This window comes from Excalfactoria chinensis, chromosome 6 (assembly GCF_039878825.1).
Source record: "Excalfactoria chinensis isolate bCotChi1 chromosome 6, bCotChi1.hap2, whole genome shotgun sequence".
Taxonomy (NCBI): Eukaryota; Metazoa; Chordata; class Aves; order Galliformes; family Phasianidae; genus Excalfactoria; species Excalfactoria chinensis.
The window spans coordinates 25,098,265-25,125,678 of NC_092830.1; the positions used below are offsets into that span (position 1 = coordinate 25,098,265).

Below are 27,414 nucleotides of genomic sequence, written 5' to 3' on the forward strand. Positions count from 1 at the left end.
GTGAGGCTGCACAGGGCTTGTCCTCAGCACTGGGGCTCCTTGAGTTTGGCCTGGGAGCTGGCCCTTCTTTGTTGCTTGCTGAGTTACCCTCCTCCTGAAGGAGTCAGGGGGCAGAGCCAGCTCCAGCTGCAGCAGCCGATGGACAGCACGGCCCTCCCTGGACTGGGTTAGCAGTGCGAGCGCAGTGTGACAGGGGATGCTGGCAGGTGAGCCCTGATGAGAAGTGCGTGATGGATGCAAATCCTGTTGGGTCTGGTGCACATGAATCCACTCCCAGAGTGAAGCAGGGTAAAAAGTTCTAGCTGTGTGTGTGCTCACAGCTTGGGTTGCAAGAACTGGCTGTTTTTGTTGGTTGGAAGGTTGTCAGTGAGCTTCTAAGCTGAGCAGTGTGAGCTGTGTGATTGCAATATTAAAATCATGGTCTCCTTGGGCAGGTTGAGGTGGGAGTGTGCTCCACCTCAGCACCTCACTGCTTGTTTTCTTGCATTGGTGTCAGGCCTCCCAGCAGCTCTGGTGGGAGACCAGTGCAGCATGTTAAAGCAGCGCAGAGTTAATTTGTCACTAAAGCACCCAAGGGAATTGAAAAAAAAAAAAAAAGTTGCTAGAGAGTTAAATGCAGGGATATGGATTGCAGAGCTCCTGCAGGAGCTTCAGATGGGCAGAACTTGAGTCTCTAAGAATTGTGGTTGAAAACAGTGTGCTTGGAAGAGTATTTCTGAATCTCTCTGGGCAGCTCTGTCATGGGTGAACACAAATTGGTCACTGGATTGGAATTTGGTGGCTTCATTAGAAATACCAGTTGCATTCCTGTAAACTAACGGAGACCAGTCCAGCTGTGGCGTGTGAGGGACTCCAGGACTGGTGGCCTGGGCAGGGAGTTAATGTCCAAACAGAGCATCTGTTTGAAGACCATTTATTAGGTGACCAAAAGCCACAGTTGAGAAAGAATGTGAGTTTAGTTAAATGCTGAATGAGATTCATTTATGGAGTGCTGCAATTAGAAGTGTGGAACAAACAGGAGAAAAAAGAACTGGGTGGCAGTCAGCAGAAATGGTCTGAAATACGAAAGGGAGAGTTTTAAAATATGTCAGAAACAGGTTGTATGAAATACAGATGAGGTGGAAGTGTAAAGTATTAAAAACAGATTCTGTGTTTTGAGTCTTTGAGCTCTGAGTGTTGAAATAAGTGGGATAGCATTTCAAGTTTGTGGCTGGAGGAGGATGCTGGGCTGGTGATGAACAGCAAGGGTTATCGGAGAGCTGGCTGCAGCATCACTGTGTTTTGAATATGTCTTGAAATATTCAGAGCAAGAAAGTCAGAGGGGAATTAGTTTGAGTGTTCAGAAATCACAGGCAAAGTAATGGAAATGCTGATGGTGTAAGTGGGTGGATCTGGCAGACGGCTTTGCCAGGTCAGACAGGCTGCCTTGATGGCCATTATGTGCTGAAAACTTCGGCAGGGAAGGTTTTCCCTTCCCTCTCCAGGAGGGGGATTTGAGACTTGCACAGGAAAGGTGTGGGAGCTGGAAGTCTCGAGCATCAGGCACTTGCCCTGGGGTGCTCTCAGACTTGCCCACGGTTTGCTGGCCAGAGTGTGAGGAGCAGCTGCAGATTCCAGGGATCCCCAGCTCCTCTCTCTGAGCTGGAACTGGAGCAGGTCGTGGGTGCAAAGGGGGATTTCCCTGCTTGGGACAGGGCTGAGTGCTGTGTGCTGGTGCCAGCTCCGCAGAGCCGAGCTGTGCGGCTCCATGCTGCTGGTGGGAATGCTGACGGTGAGAATCCAAGGTCCTACTTGGCATAAGTAGGGGCTTCCCTGCAGTCACAGTCTCTTGCAGCCACCAGATGTCTGTGGCTGAGTGCACAGTGGGATTGTTTGGCAATACGGTGAAGCCTGGGACATTTTGCATGAAGTTTCATCTGGGTCATTGTCATTTTGCATGTGGGTAAATGCACAGTTCAGATATTTGGCTGTGGTAAATTTAATCTTTCCTATTTAATCTTGAATCGCATTTAACGTTTCCCAGGAGCAGGGTTTGATCTTTGTGGCTCCCTGCAGCTTACTGATTTGTTTGTCTGCTACACAGGCTGTTGTTGAATACAGTCCTTTTCACAGCTTCCTGGGCAACCCTTTGTGCTTTGTCAGCTCCTTCAGGGCAGTGTCAGCTCACACCCCACCTGCCCTTGGTTTCACTCACCTGTTTTACATTCAAATTAACGCCTCCCTGCTTCTTCCATGTTGCTCTTCCACTTGAATGTGCGTTCCTGCCAAACAAATGACATTTCTTGAGCAAACAAACATCTAACATGACTCACTTGCCGTTTGTGTCTCATTGCTCTTTGGGAGCTGTTAGCTGCAGACCCCATTATCTGAGCATTCCTTTGTCCCTGCTGTTGTTCCTGCAGTCACTGTATCTGTGGCAGCACATCCCTGTTGTGTTTGTAGAGGACCCTGCAGAAATGGCCTGGTCTAACTGAGGCTTTGCAGATGCTGTGCAAATGTAAGCAGTAAATGTAAATCCTGCAAAAATATTTGTACAAATATCAGAGCTGGGGGGTCTGCCCACAGCTGATTAAATCCCTGTGACACAGAGCAGCTGGGGACCTGTGGGAGTTGGTGGGCATTTGTCACATCGACCGCTGGCCTAAAATCACAGGATGGTTGTGCTGCAAAGGGGTGTCAGCTCTGCAAAACAGCAGTGCAATGCAGGGGAGCTGAGTTCATGGGCCAGAGCTTGGCTGGGACGGCTGTGTGGCTGAACATGGGGAACTGGTGCTGTGTTTCGGGCCAGAGGGCACATGCTTTCAGCAGCAGGCAGGTGGAGCAGAGAGTTGCTGGGGCCCAGGAATCTGCTGGGATAAAATGTCTCTGAACCTGAATGAAAACAAGAGGGGGTTGGGCTGGCCGAGGAGCTGCAGGTGGGACAGAAAACCAGGAGGAAAGCCAGCAGCCAGGCTCCGGGACGGAGAGGATGAGGGTGTAGAGTCGTCAGTGTGCCCCAAGCCTTTGGCAGGGCTCCCTGCACTGTATTGCCCACAGTAGTTTGCTAGAGGCAAAACCATTGCGAGGGCACAGCTGCCCTGGCCTGGGGCTGTCCCTGAGCTGTGCTGGGGACGTGGGGTTCTCCCAGGCCTTGTACCACTGCTGTCAGCATGGGATGCATGCAGCTGCCCCATTCCTCTGCCCCTGTATGTGCTCACACTGTCTGCCCACTGCCCACAGCCTCGCCAGGGCTCAGGCTTGGTGCCGAATACTGGTCCTGATTGCTTCTACCCCACTTTTGAGCCTCCCGGCTGCAATGGCTTCCTGAGCCCCACACCGTGCTTCTGGTCACGCTCCAGCTCCAGGCTTTGCTGCCTGCAGCCCCATTGTGGGTGCCTGGAGGCCTTTTCAGCTATTCAGATGGAAATGCCCCGGAGCTAGAGAATGGAGACCCCTTTCCCAGCCCCAAAGGAAGGAACAGCAACCACAGCCAGGCTCCAGCCAGAGCCCAGGTGGGGAGCTCCTCTTCTTGGTGTGGGAGGGCAGTGGGGTTAGGGGATAGATAGCTAGGAGTGGTGAGCATCAGGGTCTTTGGATCCGGGTGGACTCACAGCCTGCAACAAGTTTTTGTGGCTGCCGGGAGCAGCAGGGAAGTGGATGGGGGCAATATTTGGATTACCACAGTGAGCAGGAGGCAACTCTGACTCCTGGCACTCTGAGGCTTTGGGCAGAGAGGACCAAACTGCAAGCTATCCTTGTCCTGCAGCACTCAGCACTGTGAAGCCATAGTGCACTGTACTGGTACTGATAATTAAGGCAGGCTATGGGAACAGTCCTGCTGTCCCTGCTCTCTGACCACCATGTTTGGTCATCTCAGAGGTGCTACATGCCTCCTGACCTTGCCATGCAAGAGCTGGGCCACGTGTTACTGGAGGATGCTGATCTTGATTGTCTGTCTTGCAGAGATGACCCTCCTGTCCTCTCAGACACCATCCCTGGAGACATCCTCAGCTGTAACTGAGAGCCCAGAGCACAGGATGCTGGAGAAGAGGTCCAAGGTTATTGAGGAACTGCTCCAGACAGAGAGGGACTACATCCGAGATCTGGAGATGTGTGTGGAAAGGATCATGGTGCCCCTTCAGCAGGCACAGGTAGGAGCGTGGGGGAAGACTATGAGGTGGTGTTGATGGGGTGGAGTAAAGATATAGTCTGCTTTGTTCTTGAAGCCCACTGGGGACATTCAGGTACTGTAGGAGCAGCAGGGTGGTTTTCACTGCTCCTTGCAGTCACAGAAATAACCCATCGATTTTGGGATTCTGCTGAGTTCTCACTGTTGCTGAGAGCAAGAAACCTAGCAGCAAGAGTCATAGATTCATTTCCTAGTGTGGGAACTGTTGTTCTTGTTCGTTTGGTTTGTCGGTTAATTTCATTGTCTGGAAAAAGAAGATAGGGGATCTTGGCATGGTGTTGAAATTGATGGCAAGAAAGGGAGTGTCAGATGATCTGACACTCCCTTGTATGAAATTGCTGGGAAAGTAGAGGACACTGCATTTGTTAGGACACATAAGGAGTAAGAGTTTCAGTGCACAGCAGAATGAGGGAGTGAATGCAGAAATCACTGTGGAGGGAGCAGGTTGTGCTGAGTGGCTGCTGGGGAGCTAAGGGCTGATTGAAGGTTACAGGAGGGCAAGGGGGAGATGCTATTGTGTTTGGCTGGGACATGCTCTCCCATCTGGGACTTCTCTCTTCTTTTTCTCTAGGTTCTGAATGTAGACTTTGAGAGTCTTTTTGGAAACATCCAAGTGGTAATTAGCTTTTCTAAGCAACTGCTGTCAACCTTGGAGGCTTCAGACTCCATCGGTATGAACTCTTCTGTTGCCTTTTCTCAGCAGCCTGCAGTGAGATTTGCTAGTGGGGTGGCAGAACAGGCCAGTTTAAATGATGGATGAGAGTTTCCTCCCTGTTGGTCCTTGTCAGTGCTCATCAGCCCAACAGCAAAGCTGTGCCACTGTGCTGAGAAACACATATCGTGTATAGACTTCCCTGGCTCCTTAGAGTGAACCTCCTTCCTCACACCTGCACTGCAAGCTTTCACTGCTCAGCTCCAGGGCAGCCTGTGCCTTTACTGTCCCCATGGCTCTTGCTGCCAGTGACCAGTCATCTGGAAAACTGGAACAGTTGAGGTGTCTCTGCTAGTCACATCTGGAGCTCCTGTGGGGCTCTTCAACTAGTTAAACTGTCCCCTCAAAGTTTGAGCAAATGTGTCCTGATGAGTTATAACAGGCTTCAGCCTCAGCAGACCTTTCATGCACCATTCCCATTTCTGTCCCTTCCTGCCCCCCACTACTCGACCTGCAGTGACAGGGAAGCATGAAGGATGTGTGGGCATGCAGAGCGTGGCAGGGAGGCACCCACCCTGAATACTCTGTTAGCACTGTCCTCTCAAGCTCTGGGTGTGACAGGGAGTCATGGGGCATCTTGCCATGAATGCGCCATGGCTGTTGGAGGCAACAGGAGTACTGGAAACACTGAAGTCCTATTTTGCTGCTGTTTGCAGGGCCGGTGTTCCTGGCACAGCGTGCAGAGTTGGAGAATGTTTACAGGGTGTATTGCCAGAACCACGACGAGGCCATTGCACTACTGGAAACGTATGAGAAAGATGAGAAGATCCAGAAGCTACTCGTGGACCTGCTGGATAGCCTCAGGTTGGAACTTCTGACTGTGGTGGCCACCAAGCTGGGTTAGAGGGTTCACTCTCCAGCATCACTGCTGCTCTGCAGCAGCGCTCAGAGAGTTCAGTTGGTGAGAGAACTGGGGTTAGTTGTGTCACTGTGTAGGTGACAAGGCTCTGGGTTCAAATGAAAAGGGCTTTTGTTTTATCGATAGCCTGCTGCCCCTCAGGACATGTGTGCTGGGCCTACACCTGTAGGGCCACCAAAGTGTGGACAAGGTGGCATGTCCTGGATTGAGAGTTCCTATTCCTCAAGTCCTTGCCACCATGACCAGCAAAGGAACAAGCCAGTTTGCCTGGCTCAGCGATTGCCATGGCTCTGGGACAGGGCTGCCATGGCAGTGTTACTGCAGAAGGGGGCAAGAGTGCTGGCTGTGGGAATGCACGCCTACCACACTATTAACCTGTTGCTTTTCTTTGCTTTTTGGCACTCTGTGGGCCATCAGGAGCCTGTACAGTGAGTGGTAAGTGCTTCCTTCTTATTAGCCCATGCTTATCTGTCTTGGCCTGCCTGCTCCCTTGTGACTCACCTCCTACCACCAGCTTGGTGCATGTCTGGATACCCCACCAGTGTTGCTTGGGCTATAAAGGCAGATTGTGAGGGGGGGGAATCTTGGGCTGAAAACTGGTTTGGGGAGCCATCATCCCCAAGGACGTAGGAGAGTCCTGTGCTGACTGCAGATCTGAGCATGGTCAGTCTGCCCTACGCTGCAGGTCAGGTCTGGCATTCGGGTGGTGGGACAGTCTGAGGCAAGTGGAGCCTTGGTTACCTTCTAGACTGTGCCTGTGTGGGGTCTCACAGTGGGTCTGGTAGTGGGGAGGATCCTGGTTGGGAAAGAAAACCTAGTATGAGCAAGATCTGGAAACCTGGGGCTGATGGAGGTCACTAGGGGTGTGGGAGTGCCATGGGTTTGGAGATGAGGGTGGCCTGACATAGGAAGTATAGTAGATTTGGACATTTTAGTCCTCTGGTTGTGTTAGGGGTTGGTTCAAGAAGTCAGACTTCGCATGATAGAGCTGGACTGAAATCTGGTGCATCTTCTTTGTTCCAACTTCCCAGGGGCTGCACAAACTACATTAACCTGGGCTCATTCCTCATCAAACCAGTACAAAGGGTGATGCGATACCCGCTGCTGCTGATGGAGCTGCTGAGTGCCACCCCTGAATCTCACCCTGACAAAGCACCACTCACAGCTGCTGTTCTTGCAGTCAAAGAAATCAACGTCAACATCAACGAGTACAAGCGTCGGAAGGACCTTGGTGAGGATCTGGGCAGTGAGTGTGTTGACACTGGAGTCTGTCAGCTTCATGAGCATGAAGGGAATCTGTCCCCAGACAGACTCAGACTCTGATCTGAGCAGCAGTGTAGTAGATTGCATTTAAAAGGCTACACATGAAACACAATACGTAGAGGATAATACAGTACACATCTGACAGGAGATATTTCTTGTGATACAGTGATACAAAACACATGCAATTGCCAAATACTATTAAACTAGAACAAAAAAGGATAAGACAATGTCTGTTTAACATTGAAAATTGAATTTTGAAGAATACAAATAGAGGATCAGTCTGTCAGGGTAGTCTCCATCTTACTGAGATTTGGAGAGTGAGTTTGAAGGTGTATCTATAGACAGGACAGAATTACAGAGCTGTTGGCTGGAAGGATCCAGGATGTGAGCTTTCCCTGTGGATCATGAGCTTTCCCACATCCTTTTTGAACTGGGGAACCCAGGATAGACGGAGTATCTTAACTGCATCTTCCCTGGGACTGAACAGAGAGACAAGATGTCATCTTACACTAGTGCTACACGTAATGCTGTGAAAAAGTTTGAATTTTGCATCTGCAAAGTGCGTGACATATCCAGAGGCAAGCAAGGGAATTACAGGTGGTCCAGTGCTGGATTTTGAGTTGATATATGATAGAATACAATACAAAACAATGTTATGTGATACATGGAACACTTGGGATTACAGAGGCTTGGGGAAGAGCCAGCAAGGCAAGTGCTGATGAGGCACTGTAAGACTCAGATATTGTGCTGGTAAGTTTTCTAATTTCTACATCATTTTCTGTAGTGCTTAAGTACCGGAAAGGGGATGAGGATAGCCTCATGGAGAAGATCTCCAAGATCAACTTACACTCTATCATCAAGAAATCCAACCGTGTGAGCAGCCACCTCAAACATCTCACAGGCTTTGCACCCCAGGTAATGTGTATCAGCTACTAAGTGCGCTTACACCCCATGATTTGAGAAGATGGCGGTACCTGCTGGCTCCCCACATCCCTTTCTTGATGGGCTAGTTCTGATTCAGGTCAGCAAGGCAGTGAGCTTAGGGTTTGAACCACCTGCCTTTGCTTGTGGGCAAGAGGCTCCACGTCTCACACTCTGGGAGGTGGCAGAGTCCTGCATTGCCTCCATTGAGCTTTTTTCTCTCACAGCTGAAGGATGAAGCCTTTGAGGAGACAGAGAAAAATTTCCGGATGCAGGAGCGACTGATCAAGTCCTTCATCAGGGACCTTTCACTCTACCTGCAGCACGTTCGGGTGAGTCTGGATATGATGCCACTTATCAATGCTTCTGCTCTCAGCCCTGCCTGGTTATTGGCCTCTGGAGGGCTGGGCTGCCCTAGAGGCTTGAGCCTGCTCTGGGAGTTCTGTTCTCCTGGGCAGCAAGCATGGTGCACTGACTGCTTGTCCCTGGTGCAGGAGTCGGCCTGCATGAAGGCGCTAGCAGCAGTCAGCATGTGGGACCTGTGCATGGAGAAAGGCGGTGGGGACCTGGAACAGTTCCAGAAAGTGAACCGACTCATCAGCGACCAGCTGTTCTCCAACTTTGTGAGTGAGCCTATGTCCTTGTGTGCTGCAGGCACCCCCTGGAGCTCTTCCACCTGTGATTGGTTGCACAAGTGATGCAGCCTGGGATAAGTGCAAGCATCCCTACTCATCTCTTGCCTCTTGAAAGCTTTGGTGGCTGTGGGTTTTGGTCGTGCCTTGAGCATATCTGTTAGGCACGCATTTGTCTTCAGCTGTACCTGAAATGTTACAACCTTCAGCTCTTTCCTGTAGTATTTTCCATGCTGGCACATGTCTGTAGGATATTGAATGTAATGCATGTTGGCAAGGACCTCTAGAGCTCTGGTGGGATGCTGTCAGGAATATGGACACTGTGCTGTTTTGGAGAAGTTGTGTACCAGAGGGCGGGCTGCTGGTGTTCTCAGCTTGACAGAAGAGAGCACCTAATCTCACCTTCTTCCTGCATCTCTGTCCACCAGAAAGAGCGGACAGAGCGGCTGGTGAGCGCACCCCTGAACCAGCTGCTGAGCATGTTTGTAGGGCCCCACAAGCTGGTGCAGAAACGCTTTGACAAGCTCCTTGACTTCCACAACTGCATGGAGCGAGCGGAGAAGCTGAAGGACAAGCGAACACTGGAGGAGCTGCAGTCAGCCCGCAACAACTACGAGGCCCTCAATGCCCAGCTGCTGGATGAGCTGCCCAAGTTCTTGTGCTTAGCCAAGGAGCTATTTGCCAGCTGCGTGCGGGGCTATGCTGAAGCACACTGTGACTTTGTGCGCCTGGCCCTGGAGGAGCTGAGACCTCTGCTGTCGGTGGGTTCCTGGATCACTGTCAGCACTCCAGGCTCAGTGCAGTGCTGATCTCTGCACAGGGTTTGTCTGGTGGGGCACTGGTGTGATAGGTACATTCATCATCAGCTTTCACCTAACTGCTCTGGTTCCAGTTGCTGAAGACATCTGGCCGGGAGGGGAACCTCATTGCCATCTTCCAGGAAGAGCACAGTCGAGTCCTTCAGCAGCTCCAGGCCTTCACCTTCTTCCCAGAGTCACAGGCAGTTCCCAGGAAGCCTTTTGAGAGGAAGACCATGGAACGTCAGTCTGCCCGGCGGCAGGCACTTGGTGCCTTGGTGAGTCACACGTGTACCCCATGTCAGGGCTCACTGGCATCCTGGAACAACCACTCTCACTTGCCTTGTTCCTCTGCAGCCCAGCTACTTCCTGCAGTCAGATGAGATCCGAGCGGCCCTCCTGGCTCGATATCCCCCTGACAGCCTCTTCCAGGCAGATCGCAATTTCAATGCTGCCCAAGACCTGGATGTCTCACTGCTGGAGGGAGACATTGTGGGAGTCATCAAGAAGAAAGACCCCATGGGCAGCCAGAATCGCTGGCTCGTAGACAATGGGGGTAGGTGGCTGCTCTCTGCCTCTGGTACTTACTGCATCTCTCCCTTGCTTCTTCTCATCTTTTCTCTGAGCTCCTTTTTTCTTCCTCTCTGCAGTGACCAAAGGCTTTGTGTACAGCTCCTTTCTGAAGCCTTACAACCCACGTCGCAGCCAGTCGGATGTCTCAGTGGGCAGCCACTCTTCCAATGAGTCTGAGCATAGCAGCTCTTCTCCCCACAGCAGTACCACACTGACCTTCAGCCCCAGCAGGGTGGCCGTGGCCTTCACTCATAAACCCCCCCAGGACTCTGCTTCGCCAGGAGAGCCATGCCGCTCTCCACAGTCCCCCTCAGAAATGGACTCCCCAAGCTCTGGTGACAGGACAGCCCCACTGGAGGGTGGAGCGGTGACATCTCCACGCCGCTACAGCCGACCTGAGCCAGGCTACAGCCCCAGTCCTCGCAATGGGCACCCCACCAAAGCACATCTTAGGTCTGCATCCTTGGTGGAGAACAGCGACTCTGGGCTCGACAGTGGCGAGTCAGAAGGCAACCAGGTGAGCCTTGAGGTAGCTGGCGTTTGGGGTGTGAGGTCTGAGACCCTCACTTGTGTGGAGGCTGAGTCATCCTCTGTAGGCATGACCAGGGAGAAAAGTGTGAGGTAGAGGCTTCTCTCTTGTGATGAGATGTGCACAGAACAAGGCTGCAAGTGGGGGTGGACAGCTGGGGACAGCTCTGGCAGAGGCTGGGCTGGGTCTGCTGCTCTTTGTGTACACAAGCCAAAACTCAACACTGTGTCTTGGTTTTTAGCAGATCTCAGTACACAATCTGTGCCATGTGGCACATGCTGAGTGCCTGTCTGACTGACATCTCCCTTTGCCCAGCAGGTCTATTACGCTCTCTACACCTTCAAAGGCCGAAACAATAATGAGCTGAGTGTGTCAGCTAACCAGAGACTCAAGATCCTGCAGTTTGAAGACATCACGGGCAATCAGGAGTGGTGGCTGGCTGAGGCACACGGCAAGCAGGGCTACGTGCCCTCCAGCTACATCCGGAAGACAGAGTACACGTGAGGCTGAGGGGGCAGGAGGCCCCACCTTGTGCCTACCAGGACTGCAAGGGGCCCACAGCCTCCACTGCTTGCCCCAAGGGGATGAGGCTTCGCTGTGGGAAAGAGGGAATGTGGGCTGGCAGAGCAGGCACTTTGCCCAAGGGCAGGGGCCAGCCGGCTGTCACCCTGAGCTGTTTAATCCTCCAGCCAGGAGCAGAGTGGGGCTGTGGCCCAGGGGGAAATGGCCAGACCAAGGCTGAGGATCTACTGTGGATTTTAATTGTGGAAGACTGTTGCTGAGGCTATCTTTAGCAAAATAGTGTTAGAAACAGCCTAGAGCCTTGTGAACAAGTTCTCTGTGCCTTAGCAGCAGCAGGTCCTGCCTTGTCTGTGTAGGACCCCGGATCAGCAATGTCTGTTCTGACCAGAGGAAGCTGCTTTGAGGATTGCTGTGAGTAGTTCAACTGCACAGTGAGCCCAGCCTCCAGGAGCCACAGCAGAGCCCCAGTGGATACTGTGTCTATGTGCTTGGTCTCCTAGAGCGGGGGTGCCTCTAGCAGCAGCACTTGCTTGCCTCCAGGACCAGCTATAGGTTCTGAACACCATCTTGCCTTGTATCCATACTGTCTCCAGTGTCCAGGACCCCCCTCTTTGTTCGAGCATGCCCACATAGCTCCTCTGGAGCAAGACAAAAGGCAAACTACTGTCTGTCCTGCCACCTCATTTTTGTGGGCTCTGACCAGCTGTGCCTTACCTGTGCATGCTTCAGGGCACTGGAGATGGTGCTTATGTTCTGGGAGGGATGCTGTGCCCTTTGCAGGGGTACTGTGTCTTATGTGCTGCTGCCATGACCTGAAGGAAGCTCCTTTGTCCTTGGGGCAGTGTTTGTGTCCCTTGCACTGCTGCTCCATAAATAAAGGTTTGCCCTTGTATATAGGAAGCACCTGTGCAAGTGTTGGGGTAGAGGTGGGGAATGCTTGTGTGTGTCTGGCTTGGTGTGTGAGGAGGCTGAGGGCAAAGCTTACAGTCTTCATGTGGACCCTGCAGTGCCATTTACATTTCAGTGAGGTCCTCACTAGATCATGGGATCACAGAATGGTTTGGGGTAGAAGGGACCTTGAAGATCATCTTGTTCCAACCCACCTGCTATAGGCAGGGATACCTTCCTCTAGACCAAGATAGATTTCACTGCCCTTTCTGGCTGCAGTGTTACATGACACAATGGGGTTGTGGGTGGTTTGCATCCTACGTGCCACCAACCAAGGGGAAGGGTTTTGCTCTGCTCAGTCCATGCAAGTACACACACACGCACACAGAGAGCTTCCATCAGTGCTGCAGCTCGTGGCTTGATGCCCAAGAACAAAGCATCAAGAGTTTGTCAGTGGTAACCACTATGTATTATGTGTGTGTGGTGTGTGCATGTTGGTGTGTTGTGCATATGTGCCTGCATTTCTGTGGCTTATGTGTGGTGCCCCAGCAGTGCTTACAATAGCCTCAGGGACTGCCTCGTTCCTTGGCATTGCAATCAAGGGGAGCTGCACCCACTGAGATGGCTCCTCCACTTCCACCACCTGAGTTCATGGCTGGGGCAAACTCCTGGGTCCATCTGTACCACTTGATTTAGACCTCCCCCCACATTTATTTGCATAACCTCTGTACCACCTTCATACAAACACTGGCCGGACTTAAAGCTGAACTGAGGCTTATTTAGCATACCTTAAAATCAGTCTTTTAGTAGGAAGAGTAGAAACAGTTACAAGAGGTAAATAAATTATAACATTCACTTAGATTATACTGTAAATTTCATTCAGTAGTGCTACAGCATCTCTCAGCTAGGTTCCCCTGGCATAACAAAGTACAAAAACTTGGACCCCTGGGGGGTACATTGTTTCCCTGCTTGACATAACTTTTTTCTCTTGTAAGTTATGTAGCTCCAGACCCTCATGTGCGCAGCTGGCAGGGTGTAGCAGCAGGTAACAGTTCAAAGTCTGTATCTCTTGTCCCTGCCAGTCAGAGAAGTCACTCTCTCCACTTCACAGCTGTAGAGACAAAGTCCTGGGCAGTCCAGCTGCAGGGAGATTCAGGTGCCGGGTTGGTGAGTTGCAGCAGGAGGGAGCTGCTCACACGCAAGCTGCATGCTGTTTACTTCACCTACAGCACGGTGGTTTCTATGTTTGTGATGCCGGCGTCCTTTGCCATTGCAGAGAAGACGCTCTGTGTCTGAAGCAGCTTCTGAGGGCTGTCAAATTCCACAATCTTCCCTGCATGCATCACCATCACCCTGGCAGTGGGCAATGAGAACACCTGAGCTCCAGCAGTCAAAGCTGATAGTGCTGCTGGCAACAGCACCAGCGCACAGCTCTCATCTCTGTGCTGGATGGTGAAATATATTTAGTGTCAAGAACCCCTCTGTGGCCTGCTGCTGTAGAGGGTCCCAAAAACATTACTCTCCCCCAAATGCATAACTAATATGTGACCATTTTCCCCCTCCTCTGTTCTGCACTCCCAGAAACTGTACATTGCTCTCCTGGGTATTGCAACCACTTTTGCCTCTCTGGCTACATCCTTGCATCTGCTACTGGCTACCTCTCCCTGCCCCAGGTGCCCTGAGCCCCGTTCCTGTGCCCTGTGGTACCTGTTGCTGTCCATGATGGTGTGGAGGCGGTGGGCAATGGTCAGGACAGTGCAGTCGGCAAACGCACTCCGGATTGTTGTCTGGATTAAGTTATCAGTTTCCAGATCCACAGCTGCTGTTGCTTCATCCAGGATGAGGATCTTGGCTTTGCGAAGAAGGGCCCGAGCCAGACACACAAGCTGCCTCTGCCCAACACTGGGAGGAGGTAGGAGATGTGAGTTACCAGGTAAACAGAGGGTGCCCATCTGTCTCAGCCCCTCAGCCCACCACAGCCCCATCCTAGGCCCAGGAGAAGGGCAGGGAAAGGGGCATGTTTCAGTTCCTTTGCTCACCTCAGGTTCTCCCCTCCCTCGCTCACGATGTGTTGCAGCCTCTCAGGAAGTTCTTGCACATATGCCTTCAGGTGAGCTAGCTCGAGGGCCTTCCACACCTCCTCATCAGTGTACTGGTCGAAGGGGTCAAGGTTCATCCGCAGGGTACCAGTGAAGAGCACAGGATCCTGCCAGGGACAGCACAGTGTTTGCACCCTCCGTGGTCATTCAGCAGGGCTGAATGCTTGCTCTGCTGCCTGCCCCTGGGCAGGGAGGTGGTGCTGATGGAGGATGCTTGGGGTGGGATCCCTGCAGCACTCATGGAGGTGCTAAGGGCCGTGGGGTGCAGAAAAGCTGGAGTTGTCTCACCTGGGGGATGATGGTGAGGTTCTGGCGCAGGTCATGCAAGCCAATGGTCGCTATGTCCAACCCATCAATGATGATCTTTCCCCCAGCAGCCTCCAGTACACGGAAGAGGCAGTTGGTGAGGGAGGATTTTCCAGCTCCCGTCCGGCCCACAACCCCAACCTGTGGAAGCAGATGTTTAGACCACCTAACAGGGCTGAAAACAACTGAGTGAGCACTCTCACCTCCACTTGCTGGGCCTTCTCAAAGCCACAAAGAGCACAGACCCAACAATAATACAGTATCATTAGGGGAAGGGTGCAGTGCAGGCAGAGAGGTCCTCACCTTCTCAGTACTCTGAATATTGCAGGTGATCCCCCGAAGAACCAGTTCCAGTTCAGGTCGGTACCGAACTTCGTAATCCACAAACTGGATCTCTCCTTTGCTGGGCCAGCCGTGGGGTGGGCGCTTGTCTGTCACCCATGGAGCCTGAGGGCACAGTAGGGCTAGGGGGCTGCACCAAGCTGCACAGCAGGTGTTGGCCCACACCCTGCTCTACTCACCTCTCTCTTGACCTTCGTGTACTCGTGCACTCGTTCCACAGCCACAATATTTGTCTCCAGCTCTGAAGACACCCGTACCAGCCAGTTCAGTGTCTGGGTCACCTGCATGGCAGAGCCACAGAGCTCAGTGGGGCCCAGGAACAACCACCTCCTGTTGAGAGTTCATCGAGAATATGCTCCTCCCCAGCAATCACCCCCATTACACACGGATGCATGTTCCCCTGGCTTCAATCCCCAGGCAATCATTCTCTCCATCAGATACTCCAGCTATGAATGTGGGGCAGCATTGTGCAGCCAGCCCAGTGCCATCAGCCCAAAAACCTAACAGAAGAAACTTTGGTTGACTCACGTTGAGGGCAGAGGAGACGGAGAGACCCACAATGCCACCTTCCAAAGTGTTTTTTGAAATCACAGCCAGAAGTGCAGAGAAGAAGACCACCAGGCTCCCAACAAGCTCCAGGCGGATGGCCAGCCATCTGCAACAGGAGAGCAGAGGGCCAGCCAGTGGGACCAGTATCTCACCAGTGCTGAGCTTAGCACCATAAACCAGCAACAGGCAGTGCCCCCATCACACTCCCACTTGGCCTGGAGAATTGGCATCTTCCCAGGACCCACACTTGACAGCACAGCTCACTCCACCCAGGCTCTGCATACTTCATAGGAGTTTTCAGAATCACCCTAAAAAGCCTCCTTCCACAGACAGTGGCCCTATCCAAAGCTCTCCCAATTCCTACACAGGCCCTCAGAGCACCTCCTGATGGAGCTGTAGGTGTCCCAGCTCATTGTGGGGGAGATGGACTAGATGATCTTTAAGTGTCCCTTCCAACTCAAACGATTCTATGATTATGAAGGAGGACTTTAGCATCTCCGGAACCTCTCCCAGGACCTGGATGCAGAATGCTGTGGCACAAGGAGCAAACTCACCTATTTGAGACTATCCAAGAGTAAACACTTTTCTGGTTGATGTCCATTGTCTTCTCGTTGTGCTGCAGGAACCGCTGTTGATGTCCATAGGCCCGGATGACAGAAAGGCCTGACACTGTCTCACCAAAGTGGGAGTAGATGGGAGACCTGGTGACGGAGTCCAGGCGACGCAACTGGCGTGATGTGGAAATGTAGAAGTGCTGAAATAAGGAACAGCTTGGTTACCAACACGAAGCCCACCAGTGACAGGGACAGTGCTCCAGGCAGAGCAAGAGCTGCTTTCAAGCCCCAGCTACTCACAAGCACAAAGTAGTAGAAGATGCCCAAGGGAACAATAACAACAGTGAAGAATGGGGTGGCCAAGGCAATCATGAGCAATGTGCTAATGATACCCATGAAACAGTTGAGCCAGCTGCGGAAAGACATGGGGATGGTCTCATCTACTGTGAAGATGTCCTGTGGTGCAGAAAGAAGCAGGGAGAAGCAGTCAGTGACCCCAGAGAGAGGAAGAAACCCAGAGGCTCCGCACATACAGGAGTCCTACGCACCCATACTTTAACACAATGCAAAAAACTTGAGAGAATATGAGATCAAACTATAGTGATGTAAAAGTCACAGCCACATTTAGGGTCACAGCTCCTAGCTTGGGAATAGCTGAATTAATGGAGAAGATTTCAATAATAAGACTTTACAAAGTCCTTTACAATGACTGCATTTTTTTGTTGGCCTTCTCATTGTCTCAGGGCAGCTCTAGGCTCCAGCCCCTCTGTAATTTACTCTGAACCCTCTTCAGTTTTTCTACATCCCTCTTGGCCAGATGAACCCAAATCAGGTCTCAGCATCCAGCTGCGGCCTGCCTTGCACTGAGGAGATGAGATATAATCTCCTATAATTTGCTGGCCACTTTCCTTCTCATATATACAGTCAAAGATGTGGTTAACCTCATGGTGAGCCACGCATTCACCATACCCTTCTGCTCCACAGAACATAGCACCACTCAACACCCTCCAGACCTGCCAGAACACCTTCTCCATGTGGGGGCTGTTCTCCTACCTTGGCAAACCTGTTCACAATGCGGCCTGTGGGAGTTGTGTCAAAAAAGCTCATGGGAACACGAAGGATGTTACTGAGAAGTTGCTCGTGCACAATCCGGGAGGCCCGCATGGCACCGTGAGAAGACAGGATGGTTGCAAGTAACAGGAAGAGAGCTGCAAGGAGAGCACAGAGTGGTCAACCCCAGCTCACATGTGACACTGGCCCCTGGCAGTCATGGGGCAACATGGAACAGTGAAGCTGTGTGGTGTCCCACTGTGACATCCTGCATCCCACCTCCTCACCATGCCACAGTAACTGCATCTCACCAGCCTTATCCCTGCTGGACCACACCACTGAGTGAGCAGCACCTTGTGTCCCCACACTCACCCTGTGAAACCCCCAGCGCCCCAAAGACGCCGATCCGCAGGTCTCGCTGCTGCGCTGGGTAGGTCTCATTCTGGTAGCGCTCTGCATCATCAGTCCAGGCGCTGAGCCACAAGTTGGTCCCCACATAGGCAGCGTACTGTACCATGTAGCTCATGGCAACACAGAAGGAAAAGCCCAAACCGACAGCACGGAGGTACCGCAGGTACATAGAGAACTTCACCTGTGGAGAAGTTAAGCCCATTATCACTGACCGGCAAATCACAGCCAGTATCACCCAACAAAACCTTAGACTTGCTGCCCTCAGTCCTCCCTCCTTCACACTGCACTGTCGGGGACCATGGCCACCAGCTCTATGCAGTACTGTGTCCTGGCTGCAACGGGGCCACAGGAAGCTGGCACTGGCTCCTCTTGATAAGAGTCAAGGTCAGTACCAGTGCCCCTCTGCCTCCTTCTCCATCCTCCTCACCTTCCCAGTTTCCACAGTTTCCTTCTCAATCAGCTTCTGGCCCTTTATCTTCTTGATGGGCTCCTCCTGGGCCTTCACAGAGGTGGTGCTCTGCTTACTGATGCTGTGGGGAGGTGATGGGGACTGTTAGTATTGGGGTGCTGCTCTGGGGGTCCTGCTCTGGGGGTGCATCCCCACATTGCATTGGGATACCAGTGCTGGAGCTCTCTGGGATGAGTATCCCTACACAGGCAGCTTTGAACAAGCTTTGTGAAAGACCACAAGGTCAGCAAGGCAAGTAAAAGCAAGATCAGATGTTCCTGACCCAGCATTAACTAGGGTTAGAAGCAGCAAGGGAAGTTCCCATCCCCTTCTCTGCAGGAATCTCCCCAGCAAAGCTCCCTGGTCTCCTAAAGAGCAATGCAGGAAGAAGGTGAGAGAGGGGAGGGCTCTGGTTTAGTCCCCACCTGCGGGTGAACTCTTTGCGATGGATGCTGGCCTCTCGCTTCAGCGTCATGGTCACCACGTCATCGGGCCCCTCCTCCACACAAGGCTCCATACCTTCATCCCCCTGCTCTTCAACCCCATCTAAATCAACAGCTACAGACATGGGAATGAAGGACAGACCAATGAAGCTTTCAGAACCTCAGGACACACACATCTCCTATACCCAGTAGTATTTCCAGTACCTGCCGTAGTTTCTTCTGCAGCACCCTCCTCCTGGCTTCCATACGAGTTCAGGAACTGGGCGAAGGCCCCCCTGTTTGCAAGCAAGGTGCTGTAGGAACCATGCTCAGACACTGCTCCTGCCACCAACACCACGATGTTATCAACCTGGGGCAGGAAACTGATACTGTGCGTCACCAAGATCCGTGTCTGCAATAAAGTGGCACCGTGGTTGGAGGACGGTGAAATCAGAACACCCCTTGTTCCCCAAGCCTTGGGCTGACCTCTACTCCAGGACCTCTCTGCTTATCACCACCTGGCCATGGGTACACAGGGCACCCTTCCCTCCTCCACATTCCTCTAAGAATCTCCTTCCTACCCAAAAGCCACAGGATCCCTTCTCTGTCCCAAGGAAGTACTTTCCTTGGAGGACGGGCATCACAGTGCCAGAGACATTTCTGCCTGGTCATGTCCCAGGAAGGAGGGCACAGATGCTCACCTTCTTCTGCAGCAGTCCCTTAGGTCCCAGCACATGCTCAAAGAGGTGCTTGCCAACATGTGCATCCACAGCAGAGAGAGGGTCATCCAGGATGTAAATGTCTGCATCGTTGTACACTGCCCTGGCCAGGCTGACCCTCTGCTTCTGGCCCCCACTCAGGTTAATGCCCTGAATGAGAAGGAATTTCCATGAGCTGCAGGCTGCCACAGGGTGACGGCCCTTCTCTCTGCCACTTGTGTTCACCGCATATTTGCTCATCCCTACTGCACAGTGCCCAAGGTTGATACCTTCTCTCCAATCTCTGTCTGGTCGCCTGCAGGTAGTAGCTTCAGGTCTGGAAGGAGGGCGCAGGCCTTGATAACCTTCTGATACCTGGCTTCATCCAGCTCTGACCCAAAAAGGATATTGTCTCTCAGTGTGGCATTCTGGATCCAGGCCTGCTGGGGGACATAGGCCAGGGAGCCCTGGGAGAGAGACACAAGAACAAGACACCAGAGCATCAGCCCAAACACGGCCACCTCCTGCCACTCAGGACCACTCTGGTCCCTCACCTGGGGGCCACGTGGTCACCCAATGCCTGCCCTGCTGCCTGTTTGTGAGCCCCACAGCCCCTGGCACCAGCCAGCCACTCTCACCTGGATATTGATGTGTCCTTTGATATTCTCCATCTCCCCCAGCATGGCCGATATCAGCGAAGACTTCCCTGAGCCCACAGCCCCGACCACAGCTACCAGGCTCCCAGGTTTGATGTCCAGGGTGACACTGCAAACAGGAGAGCCCCTTGAGCAGCATGTCTTCTGCACAGGACCCACACAGAGTAGAGCACAGCTGGGGGTTCACCGTGAGTGGCACTTTAAAGAGATGACTGCCTTGCCCAACTAAAAGCTTAGAGGGAGAGGGATCCATCAGGCTCCACATGGCACACAGCACTTACTCTCTTATCACAGCGTTCCCATCCTGCTCCCAGGTAAACGTGGCCTCTGAGAAGCGCACAGCACTGCCTGTCAGCAAAGAGATGCACTTCAGGGCTGAGAAAGTACAAGTCAGCCTCATCCCTTGCAACTGGGTTGGGCATCCCAACCTGACCAGTCTGCACCACCCCCAAAACCTTCCACGCAGCCCTTCACCTGGTTCTGCTCAGCTCTTGCCTGCACAGGTCCACCTCTAAAATGCCCCGTGGCTCCCAGCATATCATTATCTGCCTGCTGCTCACTGGGGCAAGGTGAGGCCAGCCAGCAATACATAGCAACTAAGCCAGAGCTTTACCTACCTGGGATGGAGTCGTGGTGGATAGACGAGGTGTCCAGATCCTCTCCACCCAGGTACCGCTCCAGCCGCTCCTTTGAGACATTGGTCTGCCGTGGCAGAAAGAGGATGGCATGAGGTACAGCTGGGCATGCTTACAGGAGCCCCCTAAGCAGAGCACCCCATATATAGCCTATACTCAAGCATCATTCCCCACCTCTGAGCCCCATCCCACCCCACTGCCAGAAGAGCCCTGTGCACTGATCCCTGGGTGTCCAAGGCCCAGGATCATCACATATCTAAGCCCCATGTGCTGGCTCAGACAGAGGTATCAGGCAGTCCTCCTGAGGGCTGACCTGCACCATGGAAGAGAGAACCAAGGGCAGCATGGCCATGGGGAAGCGCAGCACATTGAAAAGGGAGATGGAGGTGAAAGCTTTCTGCGCATCCAGGACGTTGTTCTCATCCACCAGTACATAGACAGCAAAACTGGCCAAGGAGACCTGGGACAGAGAAAGCCACCATCAGTGCGGTTGTGTGCAGCCCAGGTCACTTGTTTTCCCTCATAGCAGCTGAGGTTCCCCATCTTTCCCATCCCCTTGGTCCCAACCCAACCCCAGTTCTCAGGGAAGTGCAGCTTTCCCCAGCCTGCTGGCACTCACCAGGAAGGGGGCACATGAGAACACAAAGATAGAAATTGACTGTAGGTATGAAAACTTCAGCAAGTCCTTCAGCTCACACGCCCGAATCTCATTGATTCGCTTCTCAAATGAGGGCTCCCAGGCAAAAAGCTTCAAGATCTGTCAGATAACCAGAGTAAGTGAGTGCTGGCCTCACTGGAATGTCCACTTTTCAAGGGATCCACACTCCACTGCTCACCTTGATTCCATTGAGGATTTCACCCATTATTTTCATGCGTTCATCCTTGTTCTTCATGTTCCTCACCTACAGACAGAAGAGCCAGAGGTCATGGCTACACCTCAACCAGATAGAGCTCACCCTTGGGAATGCACCTGGGCTGCCCTAGGGAAGGGAAGGGAGGGCTCCATGACCCAGGGAGGCATTCTATGAGTCTGGATAACCACCTCAACCCAAGACAGATGAACTTCCCAGTCTGGGAAAGATCTGCAGCATAACAAGAAATGCCAGGGGAGCAGGAAGAACAGGGAGAACACTTCTCCCACCACCGACCTGTATGCCTTTGGCCTTGTTGACCAGGAATCCATTTATGGGGATGAGCAGCACCATGACTGCAATGCCAGCCAGGACAGAGGGGCCCAGCTCTCCCCAGAGGAAGACGATAGACAAGATAATTTGCAGGGGTGATGACCAGAGCTGGTGAATAAAGTTGGCCAGGTCCATGAATCTTTGGGCATCAGCTGACATCAGGTTCACAGTCTCTCCCACTGTAGACTCTTTGCGAGTGGCACTGGACATGGTGAGTGCCTGGAGAGAGAAATCATGGTCAATGCAAACCTTATGGGAGCAGAGCTGGGAAACAGCAGGCCAGCCTGAAACTGCTTCTCAGATTCTGGTAACTAATGTGCTGTTTGCCCTGAGCTGGTGGGCAAGAGATGCTGGAATTCCCAGCCCAGCTGGGAGAAAGCCAGATGGGGGTGGTGACAGAGCCATACCAACCTTCTTGTAGATAGCAGCAATGAGGCTGGCACGCACATTCGTGCCAAGCTGGAAGCATAGGTTGAAGTATTGCTGCAGGCAGAGGGACTGGAGTATCGCAGTCAGGAAAAGCAGGATGCTGTACAGGTACCCCTGCCAGGCAAAGGCTTCCGCATCTGACACAAAGGCGATCAGCAGCCTGAGGAGCAGAGAGGCCATGAGCCGCCCACCTATGGAGACAGACCCAACAGCGTGCTCCAAACCAACACGGGCAGCTGGGTGCTGAGCACACAGGGAGGTGGTGGGGCAGGGAGGTGTGACTCACTTCAGCAGCTGGGGACTGACAAACACAAGCGCATCATGTACCAATTTGAAAGCCACCGACATCATGAGGTTCTGAGAGAAGGTCTTAAAGAGGGCTTTCATCAGCCACTTCTTGGGGTAATCCTTGTGAGAGGAGTCCCCTTTACCTCCCTTCTTCTTTTTCTTCTTCTTTGTCTGTTTCTCCTCCTAGAGGGAAGCCCAGACAGAAATAAGTGAATGGATCCTATGGCTTTTGGCACCTGGAAGGATGCTTCCAGGGCAGCTACGTAGCCCCCAGCTCAGGTGTCCTGAATGAAGCCCCGCTTTATCTCCTGTCATATTATCTATGTATATTATGGATAAAATATAGAAAAATTCCTTCTCAGAAGGAGTGGTGATGCACTGGCACAGGCTACCCAGGGAGGTGGTGGAGTCACATTTGCTAGAGGTATTCAAGAAATGTGGAGATGTGGCACCAAAGGACATGGTCAGTGGGCATGGTGGGAATGGGTTGATGGTTGGACTGGATGATCTTAGAGGTCTCTTCCAACCTGAATGATTCTATGATTCTCTCTCTCATTCAGAGTGATTTTCACTCAGACCTGGGGCAGGGAAACACAGAGACAAGGAAGCTGCTTGTACTGCAACCTTGAGGGATGGCTCCTGTTCTGCAGGGCATAAGGATGGAGAATTTCTTGGTGTCTCAAAAATATGGATCTAAGGAGGATGTGAAAGACCTTGCCACAGAATTCCCCATCCTTGCCCATGGCTCTGAAGAATCAGTCAGGAAACTCAGCAGTGGGGGCTGCAGGGAGATGAGGTGACCCTACTCAACAAGGATCTCTGTGTCTCATGCAAGGACACACGTGGGAAGGGTTTTACCAGCACCAGGACGTCCTGGCTCTGGGCCTTGCTCATCCCATTCATGTGCTCTGTGTCACGTTCCCGACGTCTTTTCTTGCGTTTCCGTTTCTCTAATTCTTCCTGGGCCTTCTTCAATGCAGCCTTCATGTTCTTCTCAAAAGTGGCAGATATGGCCTGTGTCCTGTCTTTGTCTTTCAACTCCCAGACGTCTTCAATTTCCAAGGGCTTCCGATGGCCTTTGTAAACCATCCTGTGGGGCAGAGAGATCTCCCCTTAGCAAGTCTCCAACACTGCATCTGTAGGAAGGTCCATACTGCAAATGCAGAGCTTTCAGGGTCTGGTCCTAACAGAGGGAGAGAGTTACAGAGCTCTCTGCCGCTCAAGCCCTGATCTGTGTTCACAGCCTGGTGTGGCTGAAGCTCCCATGCAACTTTCATGCCACATGACAGAGCCATGACAGATCCCTGCTACCTTCAGGCTGGGCCTGATGCACCGAGTACCAGTGCACAGCAAGGTGGGAACTGTGCAAGCTCAGGCTGCACAGACTGCACTGATTACAGAGCTTCTCCTGGCCAGATCTTGGATGAGGCCCTCAGCCCTGACCTATTGGGTAGCAACCAGCCCACGGCAGGGAGTTGGAACTGGATGGGCTTTATGGTCCCTTCCAACCCAATGATTCTGTGATTCTATGGTTCACAGCAGCCCTGAGGCTTCTGTGCATTTCACCACCCAGACCTCCCCATAGCCCTGCTCACCTGCTGTACCACTCAAAGGTGACGGAGCTCAGGATGGAGGCTGTCACCTCTGGGTTCTAGAATGCAAAGAAAAGAAAAGTGAGTACTGAGGCATTGCAGGTGCTGAGATGAAGTTGACAAGAACTGACCAGCACCAGGCTGCAGCCTCCAGCTGTCCTTGTACCCCTTGCTGACACCTTCCTGGCACCCTCACCCACCCCTGCATGCACTTCATACCTTCTCTGCAATTTCTTTTGCTTCTGGGGAGATATCTGAGAAGCCTGAGACAACAAAGAGCAGCAGCTGGAGCCCATAGGAGATGAAGAAGAGGACAAACCGCGGCACATCTGAGATGGGGTCCTGTGGGAAAGTAGAGCCTAGGATGACTACGGGGGCTTGTCTCAAGGCCAACTGGTCCCCAGAAACAGCATCCAAATAAGGGCAGTCCCAACAGGGCAGTTGCAGAACTCTGTGCCCTGTCTCAGCTTCCCTTCACCACCCCTCTTTCCTTCTCCCTGCCTTTCTCCCAGATGTCCATAAGGGGAGAAATTAGTCCTGGTTTTCTCACAATTCCTCAAAGGGAGAGGGTGAATTTAAAAGGCTATTTCTCTTCTAGTTCCCATAGGGCATCTGGGACCTCAGTGATGCCACTGAGAGCTTGTTCAGGGGTTGAGGTCCATAAGGGACTTCATAACCCTTATGGGATAATACCTTGGGGTATTCTACAATTCTGTTACTTTCTCTGGGGACAGAACAGTGCCATGGGGAAATATACAGTTTCTTGCCAAACCCAACCTGCAGCGCTCTCCGGATGAGGGACTGGAATGGCAGGATCCCACAGAGCAGTGACAGGATCCAGAAGCAGAACAGTACCACCGAATCCCTGCACAAGCAGAAGTGCCGTGCATAGTGGATCAGCAGGACCAGAACCTGTGAGAAGGAACATCACTGAGGTTTGGTCAGGGCAGCAGGACCAGATCTGCCTTTCAAATGCACCCTTGGGGTATGTGTCCTCAAGCATGCATGGTCTTCACCAGTCCTACAGGAGCTTCAGAGTTCATTGCACGGGGCAAAGGTTTATTTCAGGGAGACATCATATCAAAACGCTCATAGAAAAAACAAGGTCTGAAGGTACCCCGGCATTATGCTTTAGCTGCTCTCACCCCAGATTCTTGGCCATGCTGTAAGGAGTGGGCATAAAGCAATGCCCTGGCTCCTGAACATCACCTGCATGCCTGGCATTACGCAGGTCAGAGACCCATGGTTAACAGTATCTCCTAAACTTTGCACACGAATCCAACTGATAAAATAGTAACCATTAGTGAATTGTTACGTTTGCATGTAAGTGTAGCTCCTAAGTTTTATGGCTTTATTAAGACTGTTAGATTGGCAGGTAACTTCCACAAGATATCTGCTACTCCTGAACACGTGTTCCACTGCACACATAGCTCCTGTGCCCTCAGTTCTCCAGAGGACCAGTCTCACATATCTTCATTCACAAATCCAATCTCTAATCATGGATCTCCTCTGCCTCAGAATTCTATGGCACTTCTCAACTCTTCCTTCCCACAGAATTCCCACAGGTTCTCAGAGCTGCTCCATCCCCATCTCCCAGGCTGCTCCCCTGCAGACACAGCCTCCTTCCATCCCCATGCTATAGAAGCTTTCTGCTGCCCTGCCATCTCACGCCATCTCTTTGGTGACACTCAGCACGTTGTCCCGCTGACCCTTACCCATGTGACGATGTACAGGCTGGGGTTGGTGTACAGGACAGCTGGCAGGGGGTTCTGCCCTGTGCCCTCTGTAATTGTCAAGACCAACTCTGCCACAGCTGTCATCAACAGCAATGTAGCCAGCACCTGTGTGGAGAGAAGGGCAGTTGTAAGGAGAGACCCAGCTCACCATGTGCACTGGAAACCAGTAGGAGACAATGAGACAGGATATAAAAGCGCTAAGCCCTGTAGATCACTGCACCTTTTCCAACCCAAACCTGGTGCAAAGATCTTTCTTGTGCCCTTTCACGGGAGCACTGTCATCATTTTAACCCTGGGGCACACAAGCACATAATATCAGAGGCTGCAATGCACACCTAAGACCTCCCTTCCAGAGCATCCCAGCCCTATGCTGTACTATGTCCTAGCTATGTGTCATCATGGACTGCCTTCTGGGTGTTCCATCACAGTGCTTCTTTGCTGCTACACTTCTCATCTGTTCATTCTTCACCCCACTCCAGCTTAGAAGCTTTCTACTCACCACTGCTCACCCGGGCTGCACCTGCCACCCTCTTTGTTCCCTCAGCCCCACTCTACCTGTTTGATGATGTAGAGTTTGGTCAGGGATGATTTCTTGGATTTAGATTTGCACATGGGAAGGAGCTGCCATGGAGCCAAAACCCAGAGGAAGCCGAGGGGGATCCAGACCAGCACTGTCTGCTGGAAGCACACCGGCAGGTCGGCATCTGGGCGAGCAAGGTAGGAGTCATTCTGGAGACAAGAATGGACAGTCAGGTCATGGAAGCATAGAATCATAGAATATCCTGTGTTGGATGGGAACTATGGTCCATCCCCTGGCTCTGAAAAACCTGTTCCATGTCCACTGCTCTCTGGGGAAGAACCTCTTCTCAGCACTGAACCTGACCCTCCCCTGAAGCCACTCAGGATCGCTCAGCCTTCACCGGACTCACAGCACCAGCACTCTGATAGCTTCTATCCCTCCTGTTTCCACCCCACTCAGCACCCACCATCCTGACATACTGCCCATCAAGCACCCTACCCCAATGGGGCCAACACAGCCACTCACCCAGAAGATGGAGCCGCAGAACTCCTCCAGAGCTGCTGGCATGGCTGGAGTGGGCAGAGCCAGCAGCTCCTTCTCTCGTTCTGCTCAGTTGTGAGAGTCCTGGGTAGATGCTTGGAATAAAAGTCCCTACACACCCTTGGTTGGTGTCAGGATCAAATCCTGATGGCATACAGTTAATTGTTAACTTGGTGTGGTTGTGTAACTCTGAAAGCAAACCAGTGACCAAAAGGGCCTTGGAAAACCACATGAGTTCCAGGGTAGAGAAGAGAGGGAGGCTCAGAGGAGAGATGGAAGGGAAACTGCTGTCACAGACTCACTGCACCATACAGCCATTGCTTGAAAATCACAGCCTTTATCAGTGTATACTGAGATCAGTATATGGTCCCACAAAAGACGACCTGTGTTGGTGTGGTACATCTTTCCTCTGCTGGGACCACTCCAGCAACCCCCAGTACCCCTGTGACAGCCAGAGAGCCACACCTGGAGGGATACTGGCCCTAAACCACCATCCTGCTACTCTGGGAGGTGGGGGCTGTAGGGGATGGGTCTATCCTAAAACAAATAGGGTTTGCTTCGTCTCACAGGATTTCAAGGAGCATTAGGTAAAAGGGCAGGGTGCACAGACCAGAAGAATTCTGCTGTTTCATTGTTTTCATTCTATGATTGTTCAGTGTTTGTAGCTCAGGAGTCAAGGGTGATACAATGACTAATTGCTCAGGAACAAGGCCCTTGCCATCAATCGCAGAGGAAGGTCCAACGTCTAACCTGCTGGTTAATTATTATTGCTTTGTCTGATTAAGTCTTCTTCTTTTGGTAAACATAGCTGTCCATAGTGCCGGGCCCTCCAGCCAGCATCAATACAGTACTGAGCAGAGCAGCAATCTGATGCATTAGACAAAAGATCACTGAGAGGAGCAGCCACTCCCTCGGTCCAGAGTGCTGATGTAATTCATGAGGCTGAACACATTCCTGTCCTCAACTTTTGATCCACACCATGATGTTTCCCATCACCCAACCGAGCTGAACAAATCCTCATATATACTGTACCTCGGCTATGCCTAAATCCTACCTTTCTTTTTTCCTGCTTATTTTTGTACAGTAGCTGA

The 27,414-nt window shown here is 52.1% G+C and overlaps 2 protein-coding genes across 7 annotated transcripts in view; one reads left to right on the plus strand and one right to left on the minus strand.

Moving 5' to 3' along the window:
• Window positions 1–11,872, plus strand: part of DNMBP (dynamin binding protein) — a 29,360-nt gene extending 17,488 nt beyond the window's left edge. For 4 of the 6 annotated variants that reach the window (XM_072340298.1, XM_072340299.1, XM_072340297.1 and 1 more), the window contains 13 exons: window positions 3,943–4,130; window positions 4,740–4,839; window positions 5,537–5,684; window positions 6,157–6,174; window positions 6,771–6,970; window positions 7,787–7,917; window positions 8,151–8,255; window positions 8,418–8,546; window positions 8,984–9,316; window positions 9,448–9,630; window positions 9,710–9,908; window positions 10,003–10,442; window positions 10,770–11,872. In XM_072340298.1, the coding sequence (XP_072196399.1) occupies window positions 3,943–4,130; window positions 4,740–4,839; window positions 5,537–5,684; window positions 6,157–6,174; window positions 6,771–6,970; window positions 7,787–7,917; window positions 8,151–8,255; window positions 8,418–8,546; window positions 8,984–9,316; window positions 9,448–9,630; window positions 9,710–9,908; window positions 10,003–10,442; window positions 10,770–10,958 (2,363 nt within the window). In that variant the 3' untranslated portion in view covers window positions 10,959–11,872. The remainder of the gene's footprint in view (window positions 1–3,942; window positions 4,131–4,739; window positions 4,840–5,536; window positions 5,685–6,156; window positions 6,175–6,770; window positions 6,971–7,786; window positions 7,918–8,150; window positions 8,256–8,417; window positions 8,547–8,983; window positions 9,317–9,447; window positions 9,631–9,709; window positions 9,909–10,002; window positions 10,443–10,769) is intronic. The other 2 variants (XM_072340301.1, XM_072340302.1) reach the window with 2 other exon arrangements.
• A 1,215-nt stretch (window positions 11,873–13,087) lies between these two features.
• On the minus strand, window positions 13,088–26,350 carry ABCC2 (ATP binding cassette subfamily C member 2). The gene is given in 32 exon segments (XM_072339815.1): window positions 13,088–13,217; window positions 13,572–13,766; window positions 13,904–14,070; window positions 14,252–14,410; window positions 14,573–14,716; window positions 14,791–14,892; window positions 15,140–15,266; window positions 15,715–15,914; window positions 16,015–16,170; window positions 16,768–16,922; window positions 17,137–17,356; window positions 17,603–17,759; window positions 18,049–18,181; window positions 18,295–18,457; window positions 18,747–18,914; window positions 19,034–19,210; window positions 19,382–19,508; window positions 19,681–19,747; window positions 20,017–20,101; window positions 20,348–20,494; window positions 20,654–20,791; window positions 20,871–20,936; window positions 21,183–21,437; window positions 21,630–21,807; window positions 21,934–22,112; window positions 22,794–23,025; window positions 23,531–23,583; window positions 23,759–23,869; window positions 24,305–24,439; window positions 25,243–25,368; window positions 25,819–25,992; window positions 26,309–26,350. Coding segments are annotated over 32 exon segments (4,668 nt in total).
• Window positions 26,351–27,414: the final 1,064 nt, after the last annotated feature.